Source organism: Caloenas nicobarica, chromosome 2, assembly GCF_036013445.1.
Source record: "Caloenas nicobarica isolate bCalNic1 chromosome 2, bCalNic1.hap1, whole genome shotgun sequence".
NCBI lineage: Eukaryota > Metazoa > Chordata > Aves > Columbiformes > Columbidae > Caloenas > Caloenas nicobarica.
The window spans coordinates 165,161,103-165,184,961 of NC_088246.1; the positions used below are offsets into that span (position 1 = coordinate 165,161,103).

Here is a 23,859-nt window from a genome sequence, read left to right on the forward strand (position 1 = left end):
CCTCATCCCCTGCTCTTCATCCCCCTCTTCGTCCCCCGTCTTCATCCTCATCCTCTGCTCCTTGTCCTTCACTCCTCGTTCTGGGCCTCAGCTGCTCATCACCCTCCTCATCCTCAGGTCTCATTCTCTGGTGCTCAACCAACAGCCCGGCCTGGTCCTTTGGGCCTTGTCCTTATCTTTGTCCTGTTCCCATCCCATCCCACCCCATCCCATCCCATCCCATCTCATCTATCCCATCCCATGCCATCCCATCCCATCCCACCCCATCCCATCCATCCCATCCCATCCCATCCCATCCCACCCCATCCCATCCCATTCCATCCAACCCATCCCATCCCACCCCATCCCATCCATCCCATCCCATCCCATCCATCCCACCCCATCCCATCCCATCCATCCCATCCCATCCCATCCCACCCCATCCCATCCCATCCATCCCACCCCATCCCATCCCCTCCCATCCAACCCATCCCATCCCATCCATCCCATCCCATCCCATCCATCCCATCCCATTCCATCCAACCCATCCCATCCCATCCCAACCCACCCCATCCCACCCCATCCCATCCCATCCAACCCATCCCATCCCATCCCACCCCATCCCATCCCATCCATCCCACCCCATCCCATCCCCTCCCATCCAACCCATCCCATCCATCCCACCTCACCCCATCCCACCCCATCCCATCTCAACCCATCACATCCATCCCATCCCATCCCATCCATCCCACCCCATCCCACCCATCCCATCCCATCCAACCCATCCCAACCCACCCCATCCCACCCCATCCAACCCATCTCACCCATCCCATCCCATCCCATCCAACCCATCCCACCCATCCCACCCCATCCCAACCCATACCCATGGGGATATATGGGGCAGAGGGATCTATGGGGCAGGGGCTCCCGTGCGTCAACGCCAAAGCATCAAACTCACCCCAGACACCGATTATGTTTTTATCTTTTTTTTTTTATTATTATTATTTTTCCCTTTTTTTTATTGTGAAGTGCGGAGCGGCCGGTGCCATTTTTGTGCTTATTATTATTATTATTATTATCATTATTATTATTATTATTTATTTCCTGGAACAACGTTCAAATCCTCAAAAAAAAAACCCAACCCCCCCCAGGCAAAGGCGCCGGGGGGGGCGGGGGGGCCGCAGGGCTCCGAACCACCCAGGGAGCCCCCATTGTGGGAACCCCCACCCGGGGAACCCCCACCCGGGGAACCCCCATTGTGGGAACCCCACCCGTGGTCACGGAACGGGGGTCGAAGCTTCTACGGTCCTGCTGCTGCTACCTGAATTCGGGGGGTCCGAGGGGGGGGGATGGATATGGGGGGGCCGGGACCCCCTCCTGGTGCCGCCGCCCGCGCCCCGGCCGAGGGGTCCCGAGCGAGGCCAGCGCTGGGGGGCACGGGGGGGACGGGGGACGGCGGCAACGGGGGGGCCGGGGGGGACACGGGGTGCCCGCGGCTGGGGTGGGGGGTGCGGTGTGTGCAGTGTGTGCGGTGTGTGCAGTGTGTGCAGTGTGTGCAGTGTGTGCAGTGTGTGCAGCGTCTGCAGTGCTCACAGCGTTTCCAGTGTTCACGGTGCCTGCAGCGCTTGCAGGGTTTGCACTGTTTGCAGTGTCTGCAGTGCTTGCAGCATGTGCGATGGGTGCAGTGGGTGCAGTGGGTGCAGTTTGCACTGTTTGCAGCGTGTGCAGTGTCAGCGGTGCTTGCAGTGTCTGCAGCGTCTGCGGTGCTTGCAGCATTTGCAGTGTCTGCAGTGCTTGCAGGCTTTGCACCGTTTGCAGCCTGTGCAGTGTCTGCAGTGCTTGCAGTGGGTGCAGTGTCTGTGGTGTACGGCATGTGCAGTATTTGCAGCATCTGCAGCACTTGCAGCATCTGCAGCGCTTGCAACATTTGTAGCATTTGCAGCATTTGCAGCATCTGCAGCGTCTGCAGTGTGCAGTGGGTGCAGTGTCTGCGGTGCTTGCAGGGTGCAGTGTGTGCAGTGTCTGTGCTGTACAGCGTGCACAGTGTTTGCAGTGTGCGCAGTGTTTGTGCTGTGTGCAGTGGCTGCAGCGCTTGCAGCGCGCGGTGCTTGCAGGGTGTGCACTGTCTGCAGCATGTGCAGTGGATGCAGTGCCCGCAGTGCTTGCAGAGTTTGCAGCACGTGCAGCGCGCAGCGTCTGCAGCACCCGCAGTGTTTGCGCTGCTTGTTTGCAGTGTGTGCAGTGCGCAGGGGCTGCAGTGCTTGCAGCGTGCACTGTGCTTGCAATAGCTGCAGTGTGTGCAGCGTTTGTTTGCAGTATGTGCGGTGCATGCAGTGCTTGCATTGTGCGTGGTGCGTGCAGGGGGCTCGCAGGGGCGCGCACCACGTGTGTGCTGTGTGTGCAGTGCGTGTGCAGCGCCGGCTGTTTGCCCGCGCCATGTGTGTTCACAGCGTGTACAACACGTGCCGGGTGTGCGTGCGTGCAGCGCCTGCAAGTGTGCAACGTGCTCGGCGTGCACGTGTGTGTGCAGCGTTTGCAGTGCGTGCAAGATGTTCTGCATGCACACGTGTGCAATGTGCTCAGCGCGTGTGCGTGTGCAGTGTCTGCGGTGCGTGCATGTTTAGCGTGTGCACACAAGTGCACAACGCCTGCAGCACGCCTGTGTGCATCGTGTGCAACACGGGCAGCGTGCACACGTGTGCACACGCAGCGTGTGTGCAGCGAGCTCAGCTTCTGCGTGTGTGCAGCGTTTGGCGTGTGCAGCATGTGCAAGACGTGCAGTGCGTGCGACATCTGCGGCGTGCACACGCGTGCAACTTGCTTCAATCATGTGTCCGCAGCGTGTGCACGCAAGGTGTTCAGTGTGTGCAAAGCCGGCAGCGTATGCACGTGCAGCGTCTGCAGGTGTGCAGCACATGCAGCGTGTGTGTGCAGGGTCTGCGGCGTGTTGGGCATGTGCAATGTGGTCAGTCTGCACACGTGTATGTGTGGGGGGTGTGTGCAACGCGTTTGGTGTGTGCACAGGTGTGCAACGTCTGCAGAGTCTGCAACGCGTTTGGCGTGTGCAGCGTGGTCAGTGTGCACGTGTGCGTGAGTGGGGTGCATGTGCAACGTGTTTGGCGTGTGCGGTGTGCACGCGTGTGCAGCGTCTGCTGCTCGCACAGCGTCTGCAGCGTGTGCAACGTGTGGCACGCACAGATGTGCAATGTCTGCAGAGTCTGCAATGTGCTTGGTGTGCGCAACGTGGTTAGTGTGCACGTGTGTGCACGTGTTGTGTGTGCAATGTCTGCAATATGTTGATGCAGCATGTGCAACAATCTCAGCCTCTGCATGTGTGTGTGTGTCCAGGGCCGGCAGCGTGTGCAACACACAGGCAGCGTGCACACATGTGTGCAACACAGGTAGTGCGTGCAATGCGGGCATCACGTGCACGTGCACAGAGTCTGCGACTTGCTTGGTGTGCGCGACACGGGCAGCGTGCACACGTGTGCACATGCGTGTGTGCAACAAACTCGGCCTCTGCGTGTGTGTGTGTAGGTGACATGTTTGGCATGTGCAATGCAGGCAGCGTGTGTGTGAGTGCACACACGTGTGTGCAACAAGCTCAGTGTGTGCATACGCGTGCAGCATGTATGTGTGTGCATGCACGTGTGTGCAACAAGCTCGGGCTCTGCACGTGTGTACACGTGACATGTTTGGCATGTGCAATGTGGGCAGCGTGCACACACGTGTGCAACAAGCTCAGTGTGCATATGTGTGTAACGTGTGTGCACAGCGTGTGCGCACATGCATTTGTGCAGCATGTGTGCAGCATGTCTGTGTGCACACGTATGTGCACACGCGTGTGTGCATCTGTATGCACATGCATGTGGGCAGCGTGTCTCTGTGTGTGCACATGTGTATGTGTATGCACATGCATGTGCACACAGTGTGCGTGCAGTATGTGTGTCTGTATACACACACGTGTGCTTGCAGCGTCTGTGTGTGTGTATGCACAGGCGTGCGTGAAGTTTGTATATGTGTGCACATGTGTATGCACACACACATGTGCATGCAGTGTCTGTGTGCACGTGTGTGCAACGTGGATGTGTGCACAGGCATATGTATGTGTACGCACACGCTTGTGCATGCAGAGTGTCTGTGTGTGCATAGATGTGCGTGTGCACGTGTGTTTGCACACGCGTGTTTGTGCTGTGCGTGTCTGTATGCATATGCATGTGTGTGCAGCGTGTCTGTGTGTCTGTGCACACGTGTGCACAAGCAGCATCTGTGTGCACACGTGTGTCTGTGCACATGTTTATGCATGCAGCGTGCACGTGTCTGTTTGCACACGTGTGTCTGTGTGCACATGCATGTGCATTTGGAGTGTCTGTGTGCATGTGCGTGTAGTGTGTCTGTGTGCGTGTAGTGTGTCTGTGTGCATGTAGTGTGTCTGTGTGTGTGCGCATCCATGTGCATGTAGAGTGTCTGTGTGCAGAGATGTGTGCACATGCGTGTGCATATGGATGTGCATGTAGTGTCTGTGTGTGCATGTAGCGTCTGTGTGCACACGTGTGTCTGTGTGCACATGCACGTGCATGTAGCGTGTCTGTGTGCATGTGTGTGCATGTAGCATGTCTGTGTGTCTGTGTGCACATGCATGTGCATGTAGCGTGTCTGTGTGTCTGTGTGCACATGCACGTGCATGTAGCGTGTCTGTGTGTCTGTGTGCACACGTGTGTGCACACGCATGTCCATGTAGCGTGTCTGTGTGCACACGCACGTCCATGTAGCATGTCTGTATGTCTGTGCGCACACGTGCGTGCACGTCGCGTGTCCGCATGCACACGCGTGTCCGTTGGCGTGCCCCGCACCCGGGTGCTCTGCCGGCGGGTCCGGGGGGGCTGGGGGGTCACTGGGGTAATTTGGGGTGCGGGGGGGCTGGGGCGGGCCAGGGGGTGCAGGCGGGTCAGTGCATTCGGGGGGTCGGGGGCGTCTAGCGCTACTCTGGCATCATCCCTGATATTCGTCGCTATGAAGATACTGGATTAAAATGTACCTGATTCCTGGTTAATAACTAGGATTGCTCTGGACAGGAAAGACCATGCACGACGTTAATTACGTTAATTATTGCTCTAGAGGTTCCGAACCGGACTCCTACGGAGAGATATTGCCCTGGGACAGACTATCTACAGTTTGGCAACTCAAGAATTTCGCTCATTCGGCTCCAAAAGAAAAGCGTCAAAAATTGGCATAGATGGAAATACTGGTGGGGTTCGGGGTGGTCGGTTTTTTTTTTTTTTTTTTGCATGCAGAGTCCCCGGGGGGGGAGGGGCGGCCGGGGGGGGACCCCTCCCCCCCCCCCCCTCCGCCTCCCGTCAGCCCCTCCCAAAAGTGACAAAGACTTTGGCATCGCTGGGGGGGGAGGGGAGGAGGGGGAGGGGGGGGAGGGGCCCCTGGGGGGCGGCGCCAAAATCCCGGGGGGGGGGGGCGGGGAGGGGGAGGGGCCCGGCGGGGCCGCTTGTGCTCTCGGGGGAGGGCGCCCCCCAGCGGGGGGGCGGGGGGGCCACCCCGGGGGGGGCGGGGAGCCCCTGGGGGGCGCCCCCTGGTGGGGGGAGTCAGGGCTCCCCCTTTTGGGGGGGGGGGTCTTGGGGGAGACCCCCGGGCGGGGGGCGCCGGGCTGGGGCGACCCCCCGGGTTTTGGGGGGGTACCCGTGTAAGGTTGGGGAAGTACCCGGGGGGGCACCCCAAAAGGTCCCCAGGGTGGGGGTGCCCGGGGGGGCGCCCGGGGGGGTCCCCGCAAGGGGGTGTCCCCAGGCAGAGGTACTGCAGCGGGGGGGGGGGGGGGTGCCGGGGTACCCCAAAACTGCCCGGGCATCGCTGTGCCGTGCGGGGGGGCTTATTGCGGGGGGGGGCCCCGAGGGGACCCCTGCAAAGGGGGAGGGGTCACCCTGATCTTGGGGTGCAGCACAGGGCTGGGGCACCCATGCAAAGTGGGGGGGACCCTGGTTTGGGGGGCACTGGAGGGGTTGGGGCGCCCATGCATTGAGGGGGGGTCACCCTGGTTTTGGGGTGCACCGCGGCGTCAAGGCACCCATGCGGGGGGGGCACCCTGGATTGGGCTATGGCGTGAGGGGGGGCACCCATGCAATGGGGGGGGGTCACCCTGATCTTGGGGTGCACCACAGGGTTGGGGCACCCATGGAAGGATGAGGGGTCACCCTGATCTTGGGGTGCAGCACAGGGTCATGGCACCTGTGCAAGGGGGGTCACCCTGATGATGGGGTGCACCATAGGACCAGGGCACCCACAGAAAGATGGGGTGGGTCACCCCAATCTCGGGGTGCACCACAGGGCTGGGGCACCCACAGAAAGATGGGGGGGTCACCCCAATCTCGAGGCGCACCATAGGACCAGGGCACCCACAGAAGGATGGGGGGAGTCACCTTGATCTTGGGGTGCACCAGGGGGCCAAGGCACCCATGCAAGGGGGGGTCACCCCAGTCTTGGGGTGCACCACAAGACCAGCCCCCCCATGCCTGGGGTCATCACCCTGATGTTGGGGTGCAACCACAGGGTCATGGCACCCATACAAAAAGGGGGGTGACCGCATGGTTGGGGTCATGCAATGGGGGGGGTCACCCTGATCTTGGGGTGCAGCACAGGGCTGGGGCACCCACAGAAGGTTGGGGGGGTCACCCTGGATTAGTCTATTGCATGAGGCTGGGGCGCCCATGCAAGGGGAGGGGTCACCCTGATCTTGGGGTGCACCAGGGGGTCAAGGCACCCATGCCTGGGGTCATCGCCCTGATCTTGGGGTGCACCACAGAGCCATGGCACCCATACAAAAAGGGGGGGGTGACCCCATGGTTGGGGTCATGCAAGGGGGAGGGGGGGCCACCCTGGTCGTGGGGTGCAGCACAGGGCTGGGGCACCCACGGAAGGATGGGGGGGTCACCCTGATCGTGGGGTGCAGCACAGGGCCGGGGCACCCAAGCAACTGAAGGACTGGGTGTTTGCCTCGATCTTGGGGTGCACCACGGGGTCAAGGCACCCACGCAAAGGGGGTCACCCCGATCTCGGGGTGCACCCCAAGACCAACCCCCCCATTCTCGGGGGGCATCACCCTGCGCAGACCCCCCCGTCCCCCGCAGCATCCCCAGTGCCGGCACCCACCACCACCCACCACCACCCACCACCGAGCGAGCGCCGGCAGCGCCAGCGGGGGGGGCGTCGCCGAGCCCCCCAAACCTCACCCTCGCAGGGGGCTGAGCGGGGGCGGCCCGGCCCCCTTGAAGCAGGCGGACTCGTAATGTTTGTTGAGATAAGACTTGAGGGCGAAGGTCTTGCTGCAGCGCTTGCACTTGAAGTGCTTGAAGGCCGAGTGGGTCTGCATGTGGGCGCGCAGGTTGGAGCGGTCGGCGAACGCTTTGCCGCAGTGGGCGCAGCCGAACGGCTTCTCCCCGGTGTGCGAGCGCATGTGGCCCTGCAGCAGCCAGGGCCGGCTGAACGCCTTCCCGCACACCTCGCACTTGTGCTTCAGGTCGTGCGTCAGCAGGTGCATGGCCATGGCCGGCATGGAGACGTAGACCTTCCCGCACGTCGGACACTTCTTGGCCATTTTGCTGTCCAGGCTGCGGTGGGTCTGTTTGTGGCGGCTCAGGTTGGACGACGTGGCGTAGGTTTTCCCGCACTCCCCGCACGTGTGGCGCTGGAGGCTCCGCGGCGCCGTCCCCCCCGCCCCGGCCCCCGGCCCCAGCGCCGTCTTGCGCCGCGACCGCCCGTCGGTGATGAAGAAGGCGTCCACGGCGTAGCCTTCGCTCACCGCCGCGTCGCCGTTGATGTAGCCGCCGGCCATGCCCGACTGGGGGCTGTCGGGGGGGTCCGCGTCCCCTGGCCCGTAGTCCCCCCGCCCGCCGGGGTAGATGGCGGCCGGTGACGGCACCTTGAGCGCGGCCTCGCCGTCCCCCTCGTACGCCGACGGTGCCATGTACTCGCTGATGTACCCTGGCGGGGACGGGAGAGAAGGGGAGACAGCTGGTCAGTGGCACCCCGAGAAGGGTGACGGTGCCACCGCGCTGGGGAGCCCCTGCCTGCACCCCTGCCTGCACCCCCCTGCCTGCACCCCCCTGCCTGCACCCCCCTGCCTGCACCCCTGCCTGCACCCCCCTGCCTGCACGCCCCTGCCTCCGCCCCTGCCTGCACCCCTGCCTGCACCCCTGCCTGCACCCCTGCCCTGTACCCCACTTCCCTGCCAGACGGTGCCCACCCCTGGCCCTTGTCCCCTGGCCCTGTCTGTACTGCTGCCCTTGACCTTGCCCTTGCTCCTGCCCGTCCTCCTGCCTGCAACCCTGGCCCTTCCCGTGTCCCCGTCCTTGGCCACAGCCCCTGTCCCCATCCTTGTCCCAGTGTCCGTCCCTGTCCCTGTCCCTGCTCACAGCCACCTCTCCCTGTCCCTGCCCGCATTCCTCGGCCCTGTCCCCATCCCTGTCCCCACCTACAGCCCCCCGTCTTTGTCCCTGTCCTTACCCTTGTCCCTGTCCCTGTCCCTGCTCACAGCCACCTGTCTCTGTCCCTTTCCTTGTCCCTGTCCCTGCCCGCGGTCCCCAGCCCTGACCCTGGCCCTACCTGCAGCCCCCATCCTTGTCTCTGTCCCTGTCCCTGTCCCTACCCTTGTCCTGCCCACAGCCCCCTTATGGTGTCCCTGTCCACAGTCGCCTGTACTTGTTCCTTTCCCTTGTCCCTGTCCCCATCGCTGTCCCTGCCCACCGCCCCCTGACACTGTCCCTGTCCCCATCCGTGTCCCCATCCCCATCCCTATCCCAGTCCCTGCCTCCATCCTTGTCCCTGTCCCTGTCCCCATCCCTACCTTGGTCTCTGCCTGCATCCCTGTCCTTGTCCCTGTCCCTGCCTGCAGACCCCCATCCCTGTCCCTACCCGTGTCCCTGCCCACAGCCCCGTACCCCTGCCTCTGTCCGCAGTCCCTTGTGCTTGTCCCTTTCCTTGTCCCTGTCCCTGCCCACAGCCCCTTGACATTGTCCCTGTCCCCTTCCCTACCCCTGTCCACATCCCTATTCCTGTCCCTGCCTGCATCCCTGTCCCCATCGCTACCATGGTCCCTGTCCCTGTTCCTGCCTCCACCCCTGTCCCTGTCACTGTCCCTGTCCCTGCCTGCGTCCCGGTCCCTGCCTGCATCCCTGTCCCCATCGCTACTGCGGTCCCTGTCCCTGTCTCTGCCTCCATCCCTGTCCCTGTCCCGGTCCCTGCCTGCATCCCTGTCCCCATCGCTACCGCGGTCCCTGTCCCTGTTCCTGCCTCCATCCCTGTCCCTGTCCCTGTCCCTGTTCCTGCCTCCATCCCTGTCCCTGTCACTGTCCCTGTTCTTGCCTGCATCCTTGTCCCTGTCCCTCCCTGCATCCCGGTCCCTGCCTCCATCCCTGTCCCCATCACTACCGCGGTCCCTGTCCCTGTCCCTGCCCGCATCCTTGTCCCTGTCCCTGCCTGCATCCCGGTCCCTGTCCCTGTCCCTGCCCGCATCCTTGTCCCTGTCCCTGCCTGCATCCCGGTCCCTGCCTCCATCCCCGTCCCCAGTGCTACCGCGGTCCCTGCCTCCATTCTTGTCCCTGTCCCCATCCCTGCCCGCCGCTGCCCCCGGTGCCGCTCAAGGTCAGCGGGGCCGGGCCGGGCCGGGCCGCGCTGCGGCGGTTCGGTCCCGGTTACGCAACGCGCCGCAGCCGCCGCCGCACCGGGCCGGGCCGGGGCCGCCCGCGGGGCCGCGCTCCGCACAAAGGCCGGGCCCGAGCCGGGGGCTCCGGCTGCGCTTGCCCTTGAACTTGGCTCCGGCAGACAAAAGGCAGCGCCGGGGCCGGTTCGGCCCGGTTCGGCTCTACTCGGAAAGACTCGGCTGTACGCGAGCCTGGTTCGGTTCTCCTCGGGCCCGGTTCGGTTCTACTCGGCTCTACCCGGACCGGTTCGGCTCTACTCGGGCCCGGTTCGGTTCCGCTCGGCTCCCCTCGGGCCCGGTTCGTCTCTACTCGGCTCTAGTCGGGCTCGGTTCGGTTCTACTGGGGCCCGGTTCGGCTCCGCTCGGCCCGGCCGGTCGCGGCGGGCGGCGCGGCGGAATGCGCCCGGCCCCGGTTCTCAACCCGCGCCCCCCCGCCCCGGTATTTACCCTTGTCGTGTAACCGGGAACCGAAATCCGCCCGGGTCCTGCCGTACGGGGCGTCGAGGCCGGCGGGGAAGTCATCGATCTTCACCTTCTTCACCAGGAACGACCTGGGCATGGTTCCTCCCGGGGCCCGCGCCCGGCCCCGCCGCCACAAAGGGGCCCCCCCCGGTAAGGGGGGGGGAGGGGGGTGTTAAACCGAGCCTACGGCTTTGTGCGGCGGCGGGCGCGGCCGCCCAGCTCCGGTGCGGGGCCGCCCGCAGCCGCCGCCGCCGCCGTCTCCGCAGGGCCGCTCCCGGCGGCTCCCGGAGCGCTGGGCAGCGGCGACCCCCCCCCGCGCCGGGGCATGGACCGGCGGGGCCGCGACCGGGGCAGCGCCGCGCGGCGGGGACCGGGGGTCGGGAGCCGCCGGTTCAGCACCGCCCGCCGCGGACAGCTCCCCCGGTCAGCACCGGACAGCGGCGGCGGCGGCGGCGGCGGCGGCGGGGGGGGCGGCGCCGCCGCGCTCGGTCGGGGCCGTGTGAGCGCTCCCGCATCCGCCACCGCGCTTATAACGGCGGCCCGGGGCGGGGAGGGGAGCGGGGGCGGGAATGGGGGGGGAGGAAGCGGCGGAGCCCGAGCGCGGGGAGCGGAGCGGCGGGGGGGGGCGGGGAGAGGGGGGAGCGGAGGAGGCGCCGCCCCGGGGGGCGGGGAACGGGACCCCCGGACCGGGGATGGGGGGGTGGGGATGGGGGGGGCGTCACGAGGCTGCGGGGTGACGTCGGTAAAGGGGGGAGGGGGGATCCCCGGAGGAGGGGGGAACACCGGGAAATCCCCGGGAATGGCGGGGGGGATGGGAATGGGGATGGGAGGGGGACACAATGGGATGGCGTGGGATGGGATGGGGTAGGATGGGGTGGGATGGGGTGGGATGGGATGGGATGAATGGGATGGATGGGAGGGGATGGGGTGGGATGGGATGGGATGGATGGGATGGATGGGAGGGGATGGGGTGGGATGGATGGGATGGGATGGGATGGGATGGGATGGGGTGGGGTGGGATAGGGTGGATGGGGTGGGGTGGGGTGGGGTGGGATGGATGGGCGGGGTGGGGTAGGGTGGGATGGATGGGGTGGGATGGGATTGGGTGGGATGGGATGGCATGGGATGGGATGGGATGGGATGGGATGGCATGGGATGGGATGGGGTGGGATGGGATGGGATGGGGTGGGATGGATGTGATGTGGTGGGACGGGATGGGGTGGGATGGATGGGGTGGGATGGGATGGGGTGTATGTGATGGGATGGGATGGGATGGGATGGGGTGGGATGGATGGGATGGGGTGGGATGGGATGGAATGGGATGAGATGGGGTGGGATGGGATGGGATGGGATGAGATGGGGTGGGATGGGATGGGATGGGAACAGGACAAAGATAAGGACAAGGCCCAAAGGACCAGGCCGGGCTGTCGGTTGAGCACCAGAGAATGAGACCTGAGGATGAGGAGGGTGATGAGCAGCTGAGGCCCAGAACGAGGAGTGAAGGACAAGGAGCAGAGGATGAGGATGAAGACGGGGGACGAAGAGGGGGATGAAGAGCAGGGGGCGAGGAGCCAGGAATGAGGATAAAGAGCTGAAAAGCTGGAGGAGCCGAGGATGAGGGTCTGAGGATGAAGGGCGGAGGGTGAGGAGGAGGATGAGCGTCTGAGGATGAGACACGTGTGTGCAGAAGATCCACACACGCAGACATGGATGCACAAACATGTACGCGTGAGCACATGCAGACACGCGTGTGCACGTGCGCAGACACCCCCTGCACACGCGTGCACGTCGATACGCAGGTGCAAGCAGACACACACGTGAACATGTATGTGCGTGTGCAAACGCACACGCAGCCCCCCCGTGCACACCCGGGTGTCGCATTCGCCCCTTCCCCCAGACAGGCCCCAGGTGGCCCCTCCCCTGCCTGGGGGCTGTGTGTCCCCCCCCATCTCGCTGACAATGGCGCTCAGAGCAATCACAGCGCCTCATTAGCATCTCATTAGCATCTCATTAACCGCCCTGGCAGGGCTTGCTGGGGAGGGGCTGCCACCCTATCTCATCATGGGGGGCACCCTTGGGTGGGGGTTGGGGAGCTGGGGGCAGCTCAGTGGGTGCTGGAGCTGCCCAATGGGGGCTGGAGTTGCCCAATGGGGGCTGATGTTGCCCATTGAGTGCTGAGGTTGCCCCATTGGGTGTTGAAGTTGCCCATCTGGTGCTGAGGTTTCCCATCTCTTGCTGGGGTAGCCCACTGGGTACTGGGGTTGCCCATTGAGTGCTGACATTGCGCATTGGGTGCTGGGGTTGCCGTTTGGGTGCAAAGGTTGCCCATTGGGTGATGCAGTTGCCCATTGGGTGCTGGGGTTGCCCATTGGGTGCTCAGGTTGCCCAATGGGTGCTGGGGTTGCCCGTTGGGTGCTCAGGTTGCCCAATGGGTGCTGAGGTTGCCTGTTGGGTACTCAGGTTGCCTAACAGGTGCTGGGGTTGCCCAATGAGTGCTGAGGTTGCCCATTGGGTCCTGAGGTTGCCCATTGTGTGCTCAGGTTGTCCAGTGAGTGCTGAGGTTGCCCGTTGGGTGCTGAGCTTGCCTGTGGGTGCTGAGGTTGCCCGTTGGGTACTCAGGTTGCCTAACAGGTGCTGGGGTTGTCCAATGAGTGCTGAGGTTGCCCATTGGGTCCTGAGGTTGCCCATTGTGTGCTCAGGTTGTCCAGTGAGTGCTGAGGTTGCCCACTGGGTGCTGGGATTACCCATTGGCTGCTGAGGTTGCCCATTGGGTGCTCAGGTTGCCCAATGGGTGCTCAGGTTGCCCAATGTGTGCTGAGGTTACCCAATGGGTGCTGGGATTACCCATTGGCTGCTGGGGTTGCCCATTGGGTGCTCAGGTTGCCCACTGGGTGCATGGGCGGCACTAATTAGCACGTTAACGAGGTTTGGAGCAGCAGCTGGGCCAGGCCCGGCTCATTAGCGCTCATCAATATGCAAATGGCAGCGGTCGCTGCCGGTTGGTGACAAATGGCCCTGGGGGGCGCGACCCCCACGACCCCACGACACCACAGGGGGGACACAGCTGGTGGGGGGGAAGATCAGACCCCCCCCCGCCCCTGCCCCTCCTCCCAGGGAGCACTGGGAGCACTGGGGTGGGCACTGGGAGCACTGGGGTGCATGACGGGGGCACTGGGATGGGTGTTGGGAGCACTGGGGTGGGCACTGGGAGCACTGGGGTGGGCAATGGGAGCAGTGGGAGCACTGAGGTGGACACCGAGAGCACTGGAGAGGGCACTGGGAGCACTGGGGTGCATGACGGGTGCACTGGGATGGGTGTTGGGAGCACTAGGGTGGACACAGAGCACTGGGAGCACTGGGGAGGGTGATGGGAGCACTGGGGTGGATACTGGAAGCACTGGGGTGGGTGATGGGAGCACTGGGGTGGACACTGGGAGCACTGGGGTGGGCGATGGGAGCACTGGAGTGGGCGATGGGAGCACTGGGGTGGGCGATGGGAGCGGTGGGAGCACTGAGGTGGACACCGAGAGCACTGGAGAGGGTGATGGGAGCACTGGGGTGGACACTGAGAGCACTGGGAGCACTGGGGTGGACACTGGGAGCACTGGGATGGGCACTGGGAGCACTGGGGTGGACACTGGGAGCACTGGGAGCACTGGGGTGGACACTGGGAGCACTGGGATGGGCACTGGGAGCACTGGGAACACTGGGGTGGGCACTGGGAGCACTGGGAGCACCGGGGTGGGCACTGGGAGCACTTGGAGCACAGGGCGGGCAGCACAGGAGTTGGGGGCACCACCATCAGGGAGATGAGATATTGGGGGGCACCAACATTGAGGAGCAGCAATGTTGGGGTGCCCAGATGTTGGGGAGCACCAGTGATGTTGGGGATGTCCCCCTCCCATGGGCGAGCACCAGGGTTGGGGGGCACAGTTTTGGGGAGCAGCAGCATTGGGAGGCAGAGCCCTTTATTGCCCAGCCCCGGGGAAAGACCCCCCCCAAATTGGAGGTACAAAACTGGGGGGTACAAAAGTGGGGTTGTACAAAAGTAGGGGCATTGTACAAAAGTGGGGTTGTACAAAAGTAGGGGCATTGTACAAAAGTGGGGGTACAAAAGTTGGGGGGTACAAAACTGGGCGGGGGATGGAGCTCAGGGTGCTGCCAACTGGTGGGGTCCCAGGCTCCCCACATCTTGGGTTGGTCCGGGGGCTCACCGGGGGACTACTTGTTGGGGGGACTCCTTGTTGGGGGGGCCTCATCACTGGGGCAAGGTCCTTGTTGGGGGGCTCCTCATTGAGTAGCTCATTGGGACCTCTTCATTGGGGCCTCCTCATTGGGGGGCTCCTCGTTGAGTGGCTCCTTGTTGGGGGCACCTTGTTGAGTTGCTCATTGGCTGGGTCCTCATTGGGGGGGCTCATCGATAGTCATCTCCTCCTTGAGTTGCTCATTGTGGGGCTCCTCCTTGGGTGGCATTGGTCATCAGGGGGCTCGTCATTGAGTGGCTCCTCATTGCGGGGCTCATCAATGCGGGGGGGGTGATCATCGGGGGGCTCTGATCATCGGGGGGCTCCTCGTTGAGTTGCTCCTCGTTGAGTTGCTCCCTGGGGGGCTCCTCAATGGGAGGCTCCTCATTGCGGGGGCTTCTCATTGAGTTGCTCATTGCGGGGCTCAGCAATGTGGGGGCTGATCACTGGGGGGCTCCTTACTGAGTTGCCCCTCATTGAGTTGCTGACTGTGGGGGGCTCCTCAATGTGGGGCTCCTTGTTGAGTTGGTCACTGGGGGAGTTCCTGGTTGAGCTGCTCCTGGTTGGATTGCTCCTGGTTGAATGGCTCCCCGTTGGTGGGGTTGATCACTGGGGGGGTCCTCATTGAGTGGCTCCTCATTGTGTTACTCGTTGAGTTGCTCGTTGTTGAGTTGATCACTGTGAGATTCATGCTCCTGGTTGGGTTGCTTCTCACTGAGTTGCTCCTGGTTGAGCTGCTCCTGGCTGGGTTGCTCCTGGTAGAGTTGCTCCTCATTGGGTTGATCACTGGGTTGCTCCTTGTTGAGTTAATCACTGGCAGGTTCCCAGTTGAGTTGCACCTGGTTGGGTTGCTCCTCATTGAATGGCTCCTCATTGAGTTGCTCCTGGTTGGGTTGCTCTTCATTGCATGGCTCCTGGTTGAGTTACTCATTGAGTTGTTCCTTCTTGATTTGATCACTGGGGGTTCCTGGTTGGGTTGCTCCTCATTGAGTTGCTCTTGGTCAAGCTACTCCTGGTTAAGTTGCTCCTGGTTGGGTTGCTCTTCATTGAATTGCTCCTGGTTGAGTTGATCACTGGGGGGTTCCTGGTTGGGTTGCTCCTGGTTGAGCTGTTCCTGGTTGGGTTGCTCCTGGTTGAGCTGTTCCTGGTTGGGTTCCTCCTCCCCGGTTGTCCCCTGGCTGGGGTTGCCGGTGCCTGGGTGGTCGCGCAGCAGGCGCAGGCAGCTCTGCACCTCCTGGCAGCCCCGGTGGGGCCTCTTGGTGCCGCGGGGCAGGTGGCGGCAGGAGGACAGGTTGAGGTAGGCCAGGCCCGGGCAGTTGGCCAGGAGACCGCTGTGGCGGGGGGGGGACACACATCAGCCATTGGGGACCAGGACGTGTCCCCCGTCCCCCCGCAGCCCCCAACCGGCTCCTACCTGAGCGCGCCGGCGGTGACCTTGGTGCCGGCCAGGTTGAGGGAGCGCAGGGGGGCGCCGGGCGGGAAGGCGGCCATGGCCCCCGCCAGGTCCTGCTCCGTGAAGCTGCGCCCGGCCAGGTCCAGCTCCCGCAGGCTCCAGCGCCAACGCCGGGTGAGCGCGGCACTGCCGGTGGTGACGCGAGGCAGCTGCTCTGTCCCGCACGGCAGACCCAGGTACAGCTGCTCCAGTGCTGCGGGGGACACCGCGGGTGGTGACCGGCGTGGCCAACGTGGCGTGGCCGGGAAGCCATGGCGTGGCCAACATGGCATGGAATGGCACGATATGACATGGCATGGGATGGCCAATGTGGGGTGGCCAACGTGGCATGGAATGGTCATGCCATGACGTGGCCAACGTGGCATGGAATGGTACGGTATGACAGGACATGGCATGGGATGGCCAACGCAGCATGGAATGGCATGGTATGGCATGGCAGACATGGCCAGCGCTGCACGGTATGACATGGCGGGGCCAACATAGGATGGCCAACATGGGATGGCCAGAACACCATGGCATGGCCAATGCAGCGTGGTGTGGCACAGTATGATGTGATGTGAATGACATGACATGACATGACATGACATGACATGACATGACACGGCACAGCATGGCCACTGTGGTGTGACTCAATAGGGCACATTATCACCACCATAACACACCATGGCATGGCCAACATGGCATGACCCATCATGGCATGGCATTGCCATTACAATTTGACCCAATGTGGCACCGTATCACCACCATGACCACTGTGGCATAGCCAACATGGCATGACCCAATATGCCACCACAGTGTGACCAACATGGCACCATGTCATCACCGTGGCCACCATGGCCCATCATTGTCACCACAGCATGAGTCAACATGGCACCATGTCGCCACCATGGCCACCATGGTATGGCAACCATGACCCATCATGGCCACCACGGTGTGACCCAATGTGGCACTGTATCGCCACCATGGCATGACCCATCATTGCCACCACAGTGTGACTCAATGTGGCATTGTCCTGCCATCATGGCAGACCATGGCAGGGCCACCATGGCATGGTCACCATGGCCCATCATTGCCACCACGCTGTGACCCAACACAGAACCATATCACCCTTATGGCCACCACAGCATGGCCAACATGGTACAACCACCATGGTGTGACCCAGTGGGGCACCGTATTGCCATCACGGCCAACATGGCATGGCCCATCACGGCCAACATGGCATGGCCCATCATTGCCACCACGGCACAACCCAACATGGCACGATGTCACCACCATCATGGCATGGCCACCATGGCCCATCATCGCCAACATTCTGTGACTCAATGTGGCACCATATTGCTGCCCTGGCCACCATAGCATGGCCACCATGACTTATCATTGCCACCATGGTGTGACACAATGTGTCACTGCGGCACTATCATGGCACGGCCACCATGGCATGGCCACCATGATGTGACCCAACATGGCACCATATCGCCACCATGGCCACCATCTCATGGCCATCATGGTGTGACCCAACACGGCACCACATCACTACCATGGCCACCATCCCATGGCCAACATGGCCCATCATGGCCACCGTGGTGTGACCCAGTGGGGCACCATGTCACCCTCATGGCCACCATGCCATGGCCACCATGGCGTGACCCAACATGACACCATATCACCATGATGGCTACCATGGCATGACCCAATGCGGCACTATGTCACCCTCATGGCCACCATCCCATGGCCAACATGGCCCATCATGGCCGCCGTGGTAGTGACCCAACGTGGCACCACGTCGCCACCATGGCCACTATGGCATGGCCAACATAGCATGGCCACAATGGCCCATCATCACCAACATTCTGTGACCCAATGTGGCACCATATTGCTGCCATGGCCACCATGGCATGGCCACCATGACTCATCATTGTCACCATGGTGTGACCCAATGTGGCACCATGTCACCACCATGGCCACCATCCCATGGCAAACATGGCCCATCATGGCCACTGTGGTGTGACCGTATGTGGCACCAAGTTGCCACCATGGCATGGCCACCATGACCCATCATTGTCACCATGGTCTGACCAAGTGAGGCATCATGTCATCCTCATGGCCACTATGGCATGGCCAACATGGTGTGACCCAACGTGGCACCACGTCACCACCATGGCCACCATAGCATGGCCGCCATGACCCATCATTGTCACCATGGTGTGACCAAGTGAGGCATCATGTCACCCTCATGGTCACCATGGCATGGCCAACATAGTGTGACCCAACGTGGCACCACGTCGCCACCATGGCCACCATCCCACAGCCACCATGACCCATCATGGCCACCGTGGTGTGACCCAACATGGCACCATGTTGCCACCATGGCCACCATCCCGTGGCCACCATGACCCATCATTGTCACCATGGTGTGACCCAACACAGCACCATGTCACCCTCATGGCCATCATCCCATGGCCATCATGGCCCATCATGGCCACCATGGCGTGACCCAACATGGCACCGCGTCACCACCATGGCCACCACGGCATGGCCACCATGACCCATCATTGTCACCACGGTGTGACCCAACACAGCACCATGTCACCCTCACGGCCACCACGCCACGACCCATCATTGCCACCGTGGCGTGACCCCCCGTCCCCCCCGGTGTCCCCTCACCGTGACACGGCAGCTCCAGCAGCGCGGGGGGGGTGACGCGCGCGCACCCCCGCAGGTCCAGCAGCGTCAGGCGGCCCGAGTGCCGCAGCAGCCGCTGCAGCAGCGCGTCCCCCCCGCCGGGGTCCCCGGCCCCCGCCAGGCTCAGCTCCCGCAGCCACACGAACCCGGGGGGGCCGGTACCGCGGGGGGGGGCGGCCCGGGGAGCCCAGCGCAGGTTCAGCAGCCGCAGCACCTGGGGGGGACATGGGGGGTCAGGGGGGACAGGGACGGGCAGGTAAAGCTGCAGCACCCTGCCCGTGCCCCTGCCTGCACCCCCTGCCTGCACCCCTGCCTGCACCCCTGCCTGCACCCCTGCCTGCATCCCTGCCTGTATTCCTGCCTGCACCCCTCTGATGCCCCCTGCAGGTGCAGGCAGGTGCGGCAGGGGTGCAGGCAGGGACAGGCAGGAGCGGGCAGGGATAGGCAGGGGCAGGGAGGGACAGGCAGATACAGGCAGGGACAGGCAAGGGCAGGCAGGGACAGGCAGAGGGAGGCAGGAGCAGGCAGGGCAGGCAGGAGCAGGTGGGGACAGGCAGATACAGGCAGATGCAGGCAGGGACAGGAAGGGGCAGGCAGGAGCAGGCAGGGACAGGCAGGGACAGGCAGGGACAGGCAGGGAGAGGCAGGCGCAGGCAGGGACAGGCAGGGGCAGGTGGGGACAGGCAGATACAGGCAGGAGCAGGCAGGTGCAGGCAGAGACAGGCAGGGACAGGCAGGGACAGGCAGGGACAGGCAGGGGCAGGTGGGGACAGGCAGATACAGGCAGGAGCAGGCAGGTGCAGGCAGAGACAGGCAGGGACAGGCAGGGACAGGTGGGGGCAGGTGGGGGCAGGCGGGGGCAGGCAGGGACAGGCAGGGACAGGCAGAGACAGGCAGGGACAGGCAGGGACAGGCGGGGGCAGGCAGAGACAGGCAGGGACAGGCAAGGGCAGGCAGGGATGGGCAGGGGCGGGCAGGGGCGGGCAGGGGCAGGCAGGGACAGGCAGGGGCAGGCAAGGGCAGGCAGGGACAGGCAGGGACAGGTGGGGGCAGGTGGGGGCAGGCAGGGACAGGCAGGGACAGGCAGGGACAGGCAGGGACAGGTGGGGGCAGGTGGGGGCAGGCAGGGACAGGTGGGGGCAGGCAGGGACGGGCAGGGGCAGGCAGGGGCAGGCAGGGGCAGGCAGGGACGGGCAGCGGCAGGCAGGGGCAGGCAGGGACAGGCAGGGACAGGTGGGGGCAGGCAGGGACAGGCAGGGACAGGTGGGGGCAGGCAGGGACAGGCAGGGACAGGTGGGGGCAGGTGGGGGCAGGCGGGGGCAGGCAGGGACAGGCAGGGACAGGTGGGGGCAGGTGGGGGCAGGCGGGGGCAGGCAGGGACGGGCAGGGACAGGCAGGGGCAGGCAGGGACAGGCAGGGACAGGTGGGGGCAGGCAGGGACGGGCAGGGGCAGGCAGGGACGGGCAGGGGCAGGGAGTGGCAGGCAGGGGCAGGCAGGGACGGGCAGGGACAGGCAGGGACAGGGAGTGGCAGGCAGGGGCAGGCAGGGACGGGCAGCGGCAGGCAGGGGCAGGCAGGGACGGGCAGCGGCATCGTTACCTGCAGGCTCGGGCACGCCTCCTGCAGGGTCTCCACGGGCAGGGGCAGGGGGGGGCCGCTGCCCCCCAGCCCCGCGTCCAGTTCCAGCAGCCGCAGCTCCGGGCAGCGCCCACCCTGCGGGACGGGCCGGGGGGAGCTGGGACACCCCCACCTGCGGGTGCCCTTCGGGGGGTTCCCCATTCGCTCATGGGTGCCCCTTTGGGGATCCCTATTCACCCCCACCCATGGGGGCCCTTTGGGGGTTTCGCCCCCCACGGGTGCTCGTTTTTCGGGTTCCCAACTTACCCCCACCCGTGGGTGCCCCTTTTTGGGGTTCCCCATTCACCCACAGGTGCCTCTTTTCGGGGGCTGCCCGTTTTTGGGGTCCCTCCTCACTCCCACCCCCGAGTGCCCGTTTTTGGGGTCCCCCCTCACCCACACCCCCGGGTGCCCGTTTTTGGGGTGCCCGTTTCGGGTCCCCACTCACCGCCAGCGCCGCCAGCACCGGCCCCAGGCGGGGGCCGCAGCTCAGAACCAGCTGCCGCAGGGGGGGGCCGGACACGGCCAGGAACCCCCCCAGGGCCCCCGGGTCCACCTGAGCACAGACACCCCCGGACCCTGAACCCCCCATGGGAACCCCGAACCCCCCCAGGGACCCTGTGAGCCCCCCGGACCCTGAACCCCCCATGGGACCCTGAAACCCCCCAAGGGACCCCGAACCCCCCCAAGGGACCCCGGGTCCACCTGAGCACAGAGACCCCCGGACCCTGAACCCCCCCAGGGACCCTGTGACCCCCCCGGGACCCTGTGACCCCCCTGGGTCCCTCCCCCGCCCCGCATTGAGGACCGCCCCCCCGGCTTCCGTCCCCCCCCAGGTGCCCATGTCACCCCCCCTGGATGTCACCCCCCGCACTGGGACCCGTGTCCCCACCCCAGGTGTCCATGTCCCCCCCAGGTGTCCGTGTCCCCCCCCGTCCCTGTGTCCCACATGTCCCTGTGTCCCCCTGTCCCTCCTCTGTCCCCGTATCCCTCCCTGCGTCCTTGTCCCCCCTGTCCCCCCATCCCCCCGTCATCGTGTCCCCCCCGTGTCCCCGTGTCCCCCCACCTGGCAGTGCCGCAGCTCCAGGCAGCGCAGGTTGGGGCAGCGCTCGCTCAGCATCTGGGGGGGCACACGGGGGTCTGGGGGGGGCCAGGGGGTCCCCGGGCTCTGGGGGGGGGGGTTGGGGTCCCCAGGGTGCAGGGGACGGGGGGGTCCGTTTGGGGGCAGGAGGGGGGGAGGGTGCCTGTGGTGTGGGGGGGTCTGGGGGCGTCCCTGGGGATGTGGGAGGGTCCCTGGGATGGGGTCTGGGGGGTCCCTGGGGATGTGGGGGGGTCCCTGGGATGGGGTCTGGGGGGTCCCTGGGGATGTGGGGGGGTCCCTGGGATGGGGTCTGGGGGGGTCCCTGAGGATGTGGGGGGGTCCTTGGGATGGGGTCTGGGGGGGGTCCCTGGGGTGGGGGGGGTCTTGGGGGGTCCCTGAGGATTTGGGGGGGTCCTTGGGATGGGGTCTGGGGGGGGTCCCTGGGGATGGGGGGGGGTCCCTGGGATGGGGTCTGGGGGGTTCCTGGGGGTGGGGGGGTCTCTTGGTGGTGGGATTTGGGGGGGTCCCCGCCCCGAGCCCTGGGCACCGCGGGGGCAGCCCCCCCCAGATGTGGGTCTGTCCCCACAGTTATGGAGCAGCCCCCCCCAGATGTGGGGGAGGCCCCCCACTTGTGAGGCAGCCTCCCCCACCCAGGTGAATGGGGACCCCCCCCCAGGCAGTTGCAGCCCCCCAGTTGCGGGGCAGCCCCCCAGTTGTGGGGCAGCCCCCCCACCTGCAGCAGCGCCCCCACGTGGCTCTTCCAGCCGCTCAGCACAAACTCCCGCAGCTGCGAGAACCTGCGGGGGGGGGCGGATGTTTTGGGGGGTCTCGGGGGGGGGGCCTGGAGTAGGGGGGGTCCCGGTGTTTGGGGGGCGTCCCCGGATGTGTGTGGGGGTCCCAGGCTGGGGGGGGAGCCCAGTGAGAGGGGGTCCCGGTTTGTGGGAGGTCCCGGAGCGGGGAGGGGTCCTTGGGTTTGGGGGGTCCCGGGATGTCTGGGGGTCCCGGTGGGGGGTCCCAGGCCGGGGGGGGGTCCGGGTGTTTGGGGGTCTCGGTGTTTGGGGGGGTTCTCAGTGTTTGGGGGGGTCCCAGTAGGGGGGTGTCGATGTGTGTGTGCGAGCCCGGTGTGGGGGGTCCCGGTTTGTGGGGGGGTCCTGGGATGGTCTGGGGGTCCCAGTGGGGGGGTCCCAGGTGGTGGGGGGTGTCCCGGGGTGTGTGTGGAGGAGCCCAGTGGGGGGGTCCCGGTTTCTGGAGGGGGTCCCACTGGTGGGGAGGGGTCCCGGTGTTTGGGGGTCCCAGGCTATGGGGGGTTCCCCGGGTTTGGGGGGTCCTGGGATGTCTGAGGGTCCCAGCGGGGGGGGTCCCAGGCTATGGGGGTCCCGGTGTGTGGGGGTCCCAGTGTTTGGGGGGGTCCCGGTGTTTGGGGGGGCCCCGGTGTTTGGGGGCGTCCCAGTGGGGGGGGTCCCGGTGGGTGGGGGTCCCAGGCTGTGCGAAGGGTCCCAGTGTTTGGGGGGTGTTCTGATGTTTGGGGGGGAGTCCCGGTGTTTGGGGGGGGTCCCGGTGTTTGGGGGGAGTCCCGGTGTTTGGGGGGGGGTCCCGGTGTTTGGGGGGGGGTCCCGGTGCTTGGGGGGGTCCCAGTGGGGGGGTCCTGGTGGGTGGGGGTCCCAGGCTGGGTGGGGGTCCCCGTGTTTGGGGGGGAGTCCCGGTGTTTGGGGGGGGTCCCGGTGTTTGGGGGGAGTCCCGGTGTTTGGGGGGGTCCCCGTGTTTGGGGGGGGTCCCGGTGTTTGGGGGGGTCCCGGTGTTTGGGGGGGTCCCGGTTTGTGGGGGCGTCCCCTGGGAGCGCCTCCCAGTTTTGGGGTGCGGGGGGTCCCCATGCCGCACCTGTTCTCGGGCAGGCAGCGCAGCGCGCGCAGCCGCCCCCCCTCGCTGCGGGGGGTCCCGGGGGGGGTGTCCCCCCCCAGCTCCACCCGCCGCCACAAACGAGGCTCCGCGGCCACTTGGCGCCACAACCGGCACACGCGGGACACCCTGGGTGGGGGGGACACGGTCACACACGGGGGCGACCCCCCCCCCCATAGCCCATAACCCCCCCCCCGGCCCCCCCCCCCACCTGCAGAGGAGCGGCACGGCCCCCCCCGCCCGCCGCACCCCCCACTGCAGGATGCGCAGGAGGATTTCGGGGGGCAGGAGGGTCCCCCAAGCGCCCCCCGGGGTCGCGGAGGCTCCAGCATCGTCTTCGGCATCGTCATCTTCGCCCCCGCCGCGGCGGCGCCGCTTCCCGCGGGGGGGCTCCCGCGGCCCCCCCGCCGTGGGCACGAGGAAAACGGCGTCGCCGTCCGGGCTGCGCTGCAGCAGGAACGGGGGGGCGGGCGGGCGGCGGGGCCGGGGGGGCACCCGGGCTCTGGGGGGGACGCGGCACCGGGCGCGGGGGGCGGCGGCTGCGGGGAGGGCGCTGGGCGGGGGTTAGAGGCGGGGACACGAGGACAGACACACGGACAGACACAGACACACGGACTGGCCCACGGACTGACACACGGACTGACCCACGGACAGACACAGACAGACGGACAAACACAGACACACGGACTGACCCACGGACTGGCCCACCCACGGACAGACACACGGACTGACCCACAGATGG

The 23,859-nt window shown here is 65.3% G+C and overlaps 2 protein-coding genes across 2 annotated transcripts; both read right to left on the minus strand.

Annotated features, from left to right (window-relative positions):
• Nucleotides 1–5,336: 5,336 nt before the first annotated feature.
• On the minus strand, nucleotides 5,337–10,241 carry SCRT1 (scratch family transcriptional repressor 1). The gene is made up of 4 exons (XM_065627983.1): nucleotides 10,130–10,241; nucleotides 7,215–7,965; nucleotides 5,671–5,887; nucleotides 5,337–5,549 (listed from the first exon to the last, which is right to left on the minus strand). The coding sequence occupies exons 1-4, from the start codon at nucleotides 10,239–10,241 to the stop codon at nucleotides 5,337–5,339; spliced, it is 1,293 nt and encodes a 430-aa protein (XP_065484055.1).
• A 3,862-nt stretch (nucleotides 10,242–14,103) lies between these two features.
• FBXL6 (F-box and leucine rich repeat protein 6) lies at nucleotides 14,104–23,467 on the minus strand. The gene is made up of 9 exons (XM_065627984.1): nucleotides 23,367–23,467; nucleotides 23,100–23,246; nucleotides 21,955–22,018; nucleotides 21,207–21,260; nucleotides 20,589–20,696; nucleotides 20,123–20,236; nucleotides 18,506–18,737; nucleotides 15,803–16,034; nucleotides 14,104–15,719 (listed from the first exon to the last, which is right to left on the minus strand). The coding sequence occupies exons 1-9, from the start codon at nucleotides 23,465–23,467 to the stop codon at nucleotides 15,395–15,397; spliced, it is 1,377 nt and encodes a 458-aa protein (XP_065484056.1). The 3' UTR covers nucleotides 14,104–15,394.
• Between the last annotated feature and the right edge of the window lie 392 nt (nucleotides 23,468–23,859).

Bases quoted from the DNA above. Each gene is read 5' to 3' on its own strand.
- SCRT1 (XM_065627983.1), bottom strand. From the start codon at position 10,241: ATGCCCAGGTCGTTCCTGGTGAAGAAGGTGAAGATCGATGACTTCCCC. The intron at 5,888-7,214 runs GTGAGGTTTGGG...CCCCCTTTGCAG, and splicing joins CCGCTCAGCCCCCTGCGAGG to GGGTCCCCTCGGGGCCCCCC. The intron at 5,550-5,670 runs GTACCCCCCCAA...GGCGCCCCCCAG, and splicing joins ACTTCCCCAACCTTACACGG to GGGCTCCCCGCCCCCCCCGG.
- FBXL6 (XM_065627984.1), bottom strand. From the start codon at position 23,467: ATGACGATGCCGAAGACGATGCTGGAGCCTCCGCGACCCCGGGGGGCG. The intron at 20,697-21,206 runs GTGGGGGGACAC...GTCTGTGCTCAG, and splicing joins TGGAGCTGCGGCACTGCCAG to GTGGACCCGGGGGCCCTGGG. The intron at 16,035-18,505 runs GTGAGGGGACAC...TGTCCCCCGCAG, and splicing joins GCTGGAGCTGCCGTGTCACG to CACTGGAGCAGCTGTACCTG.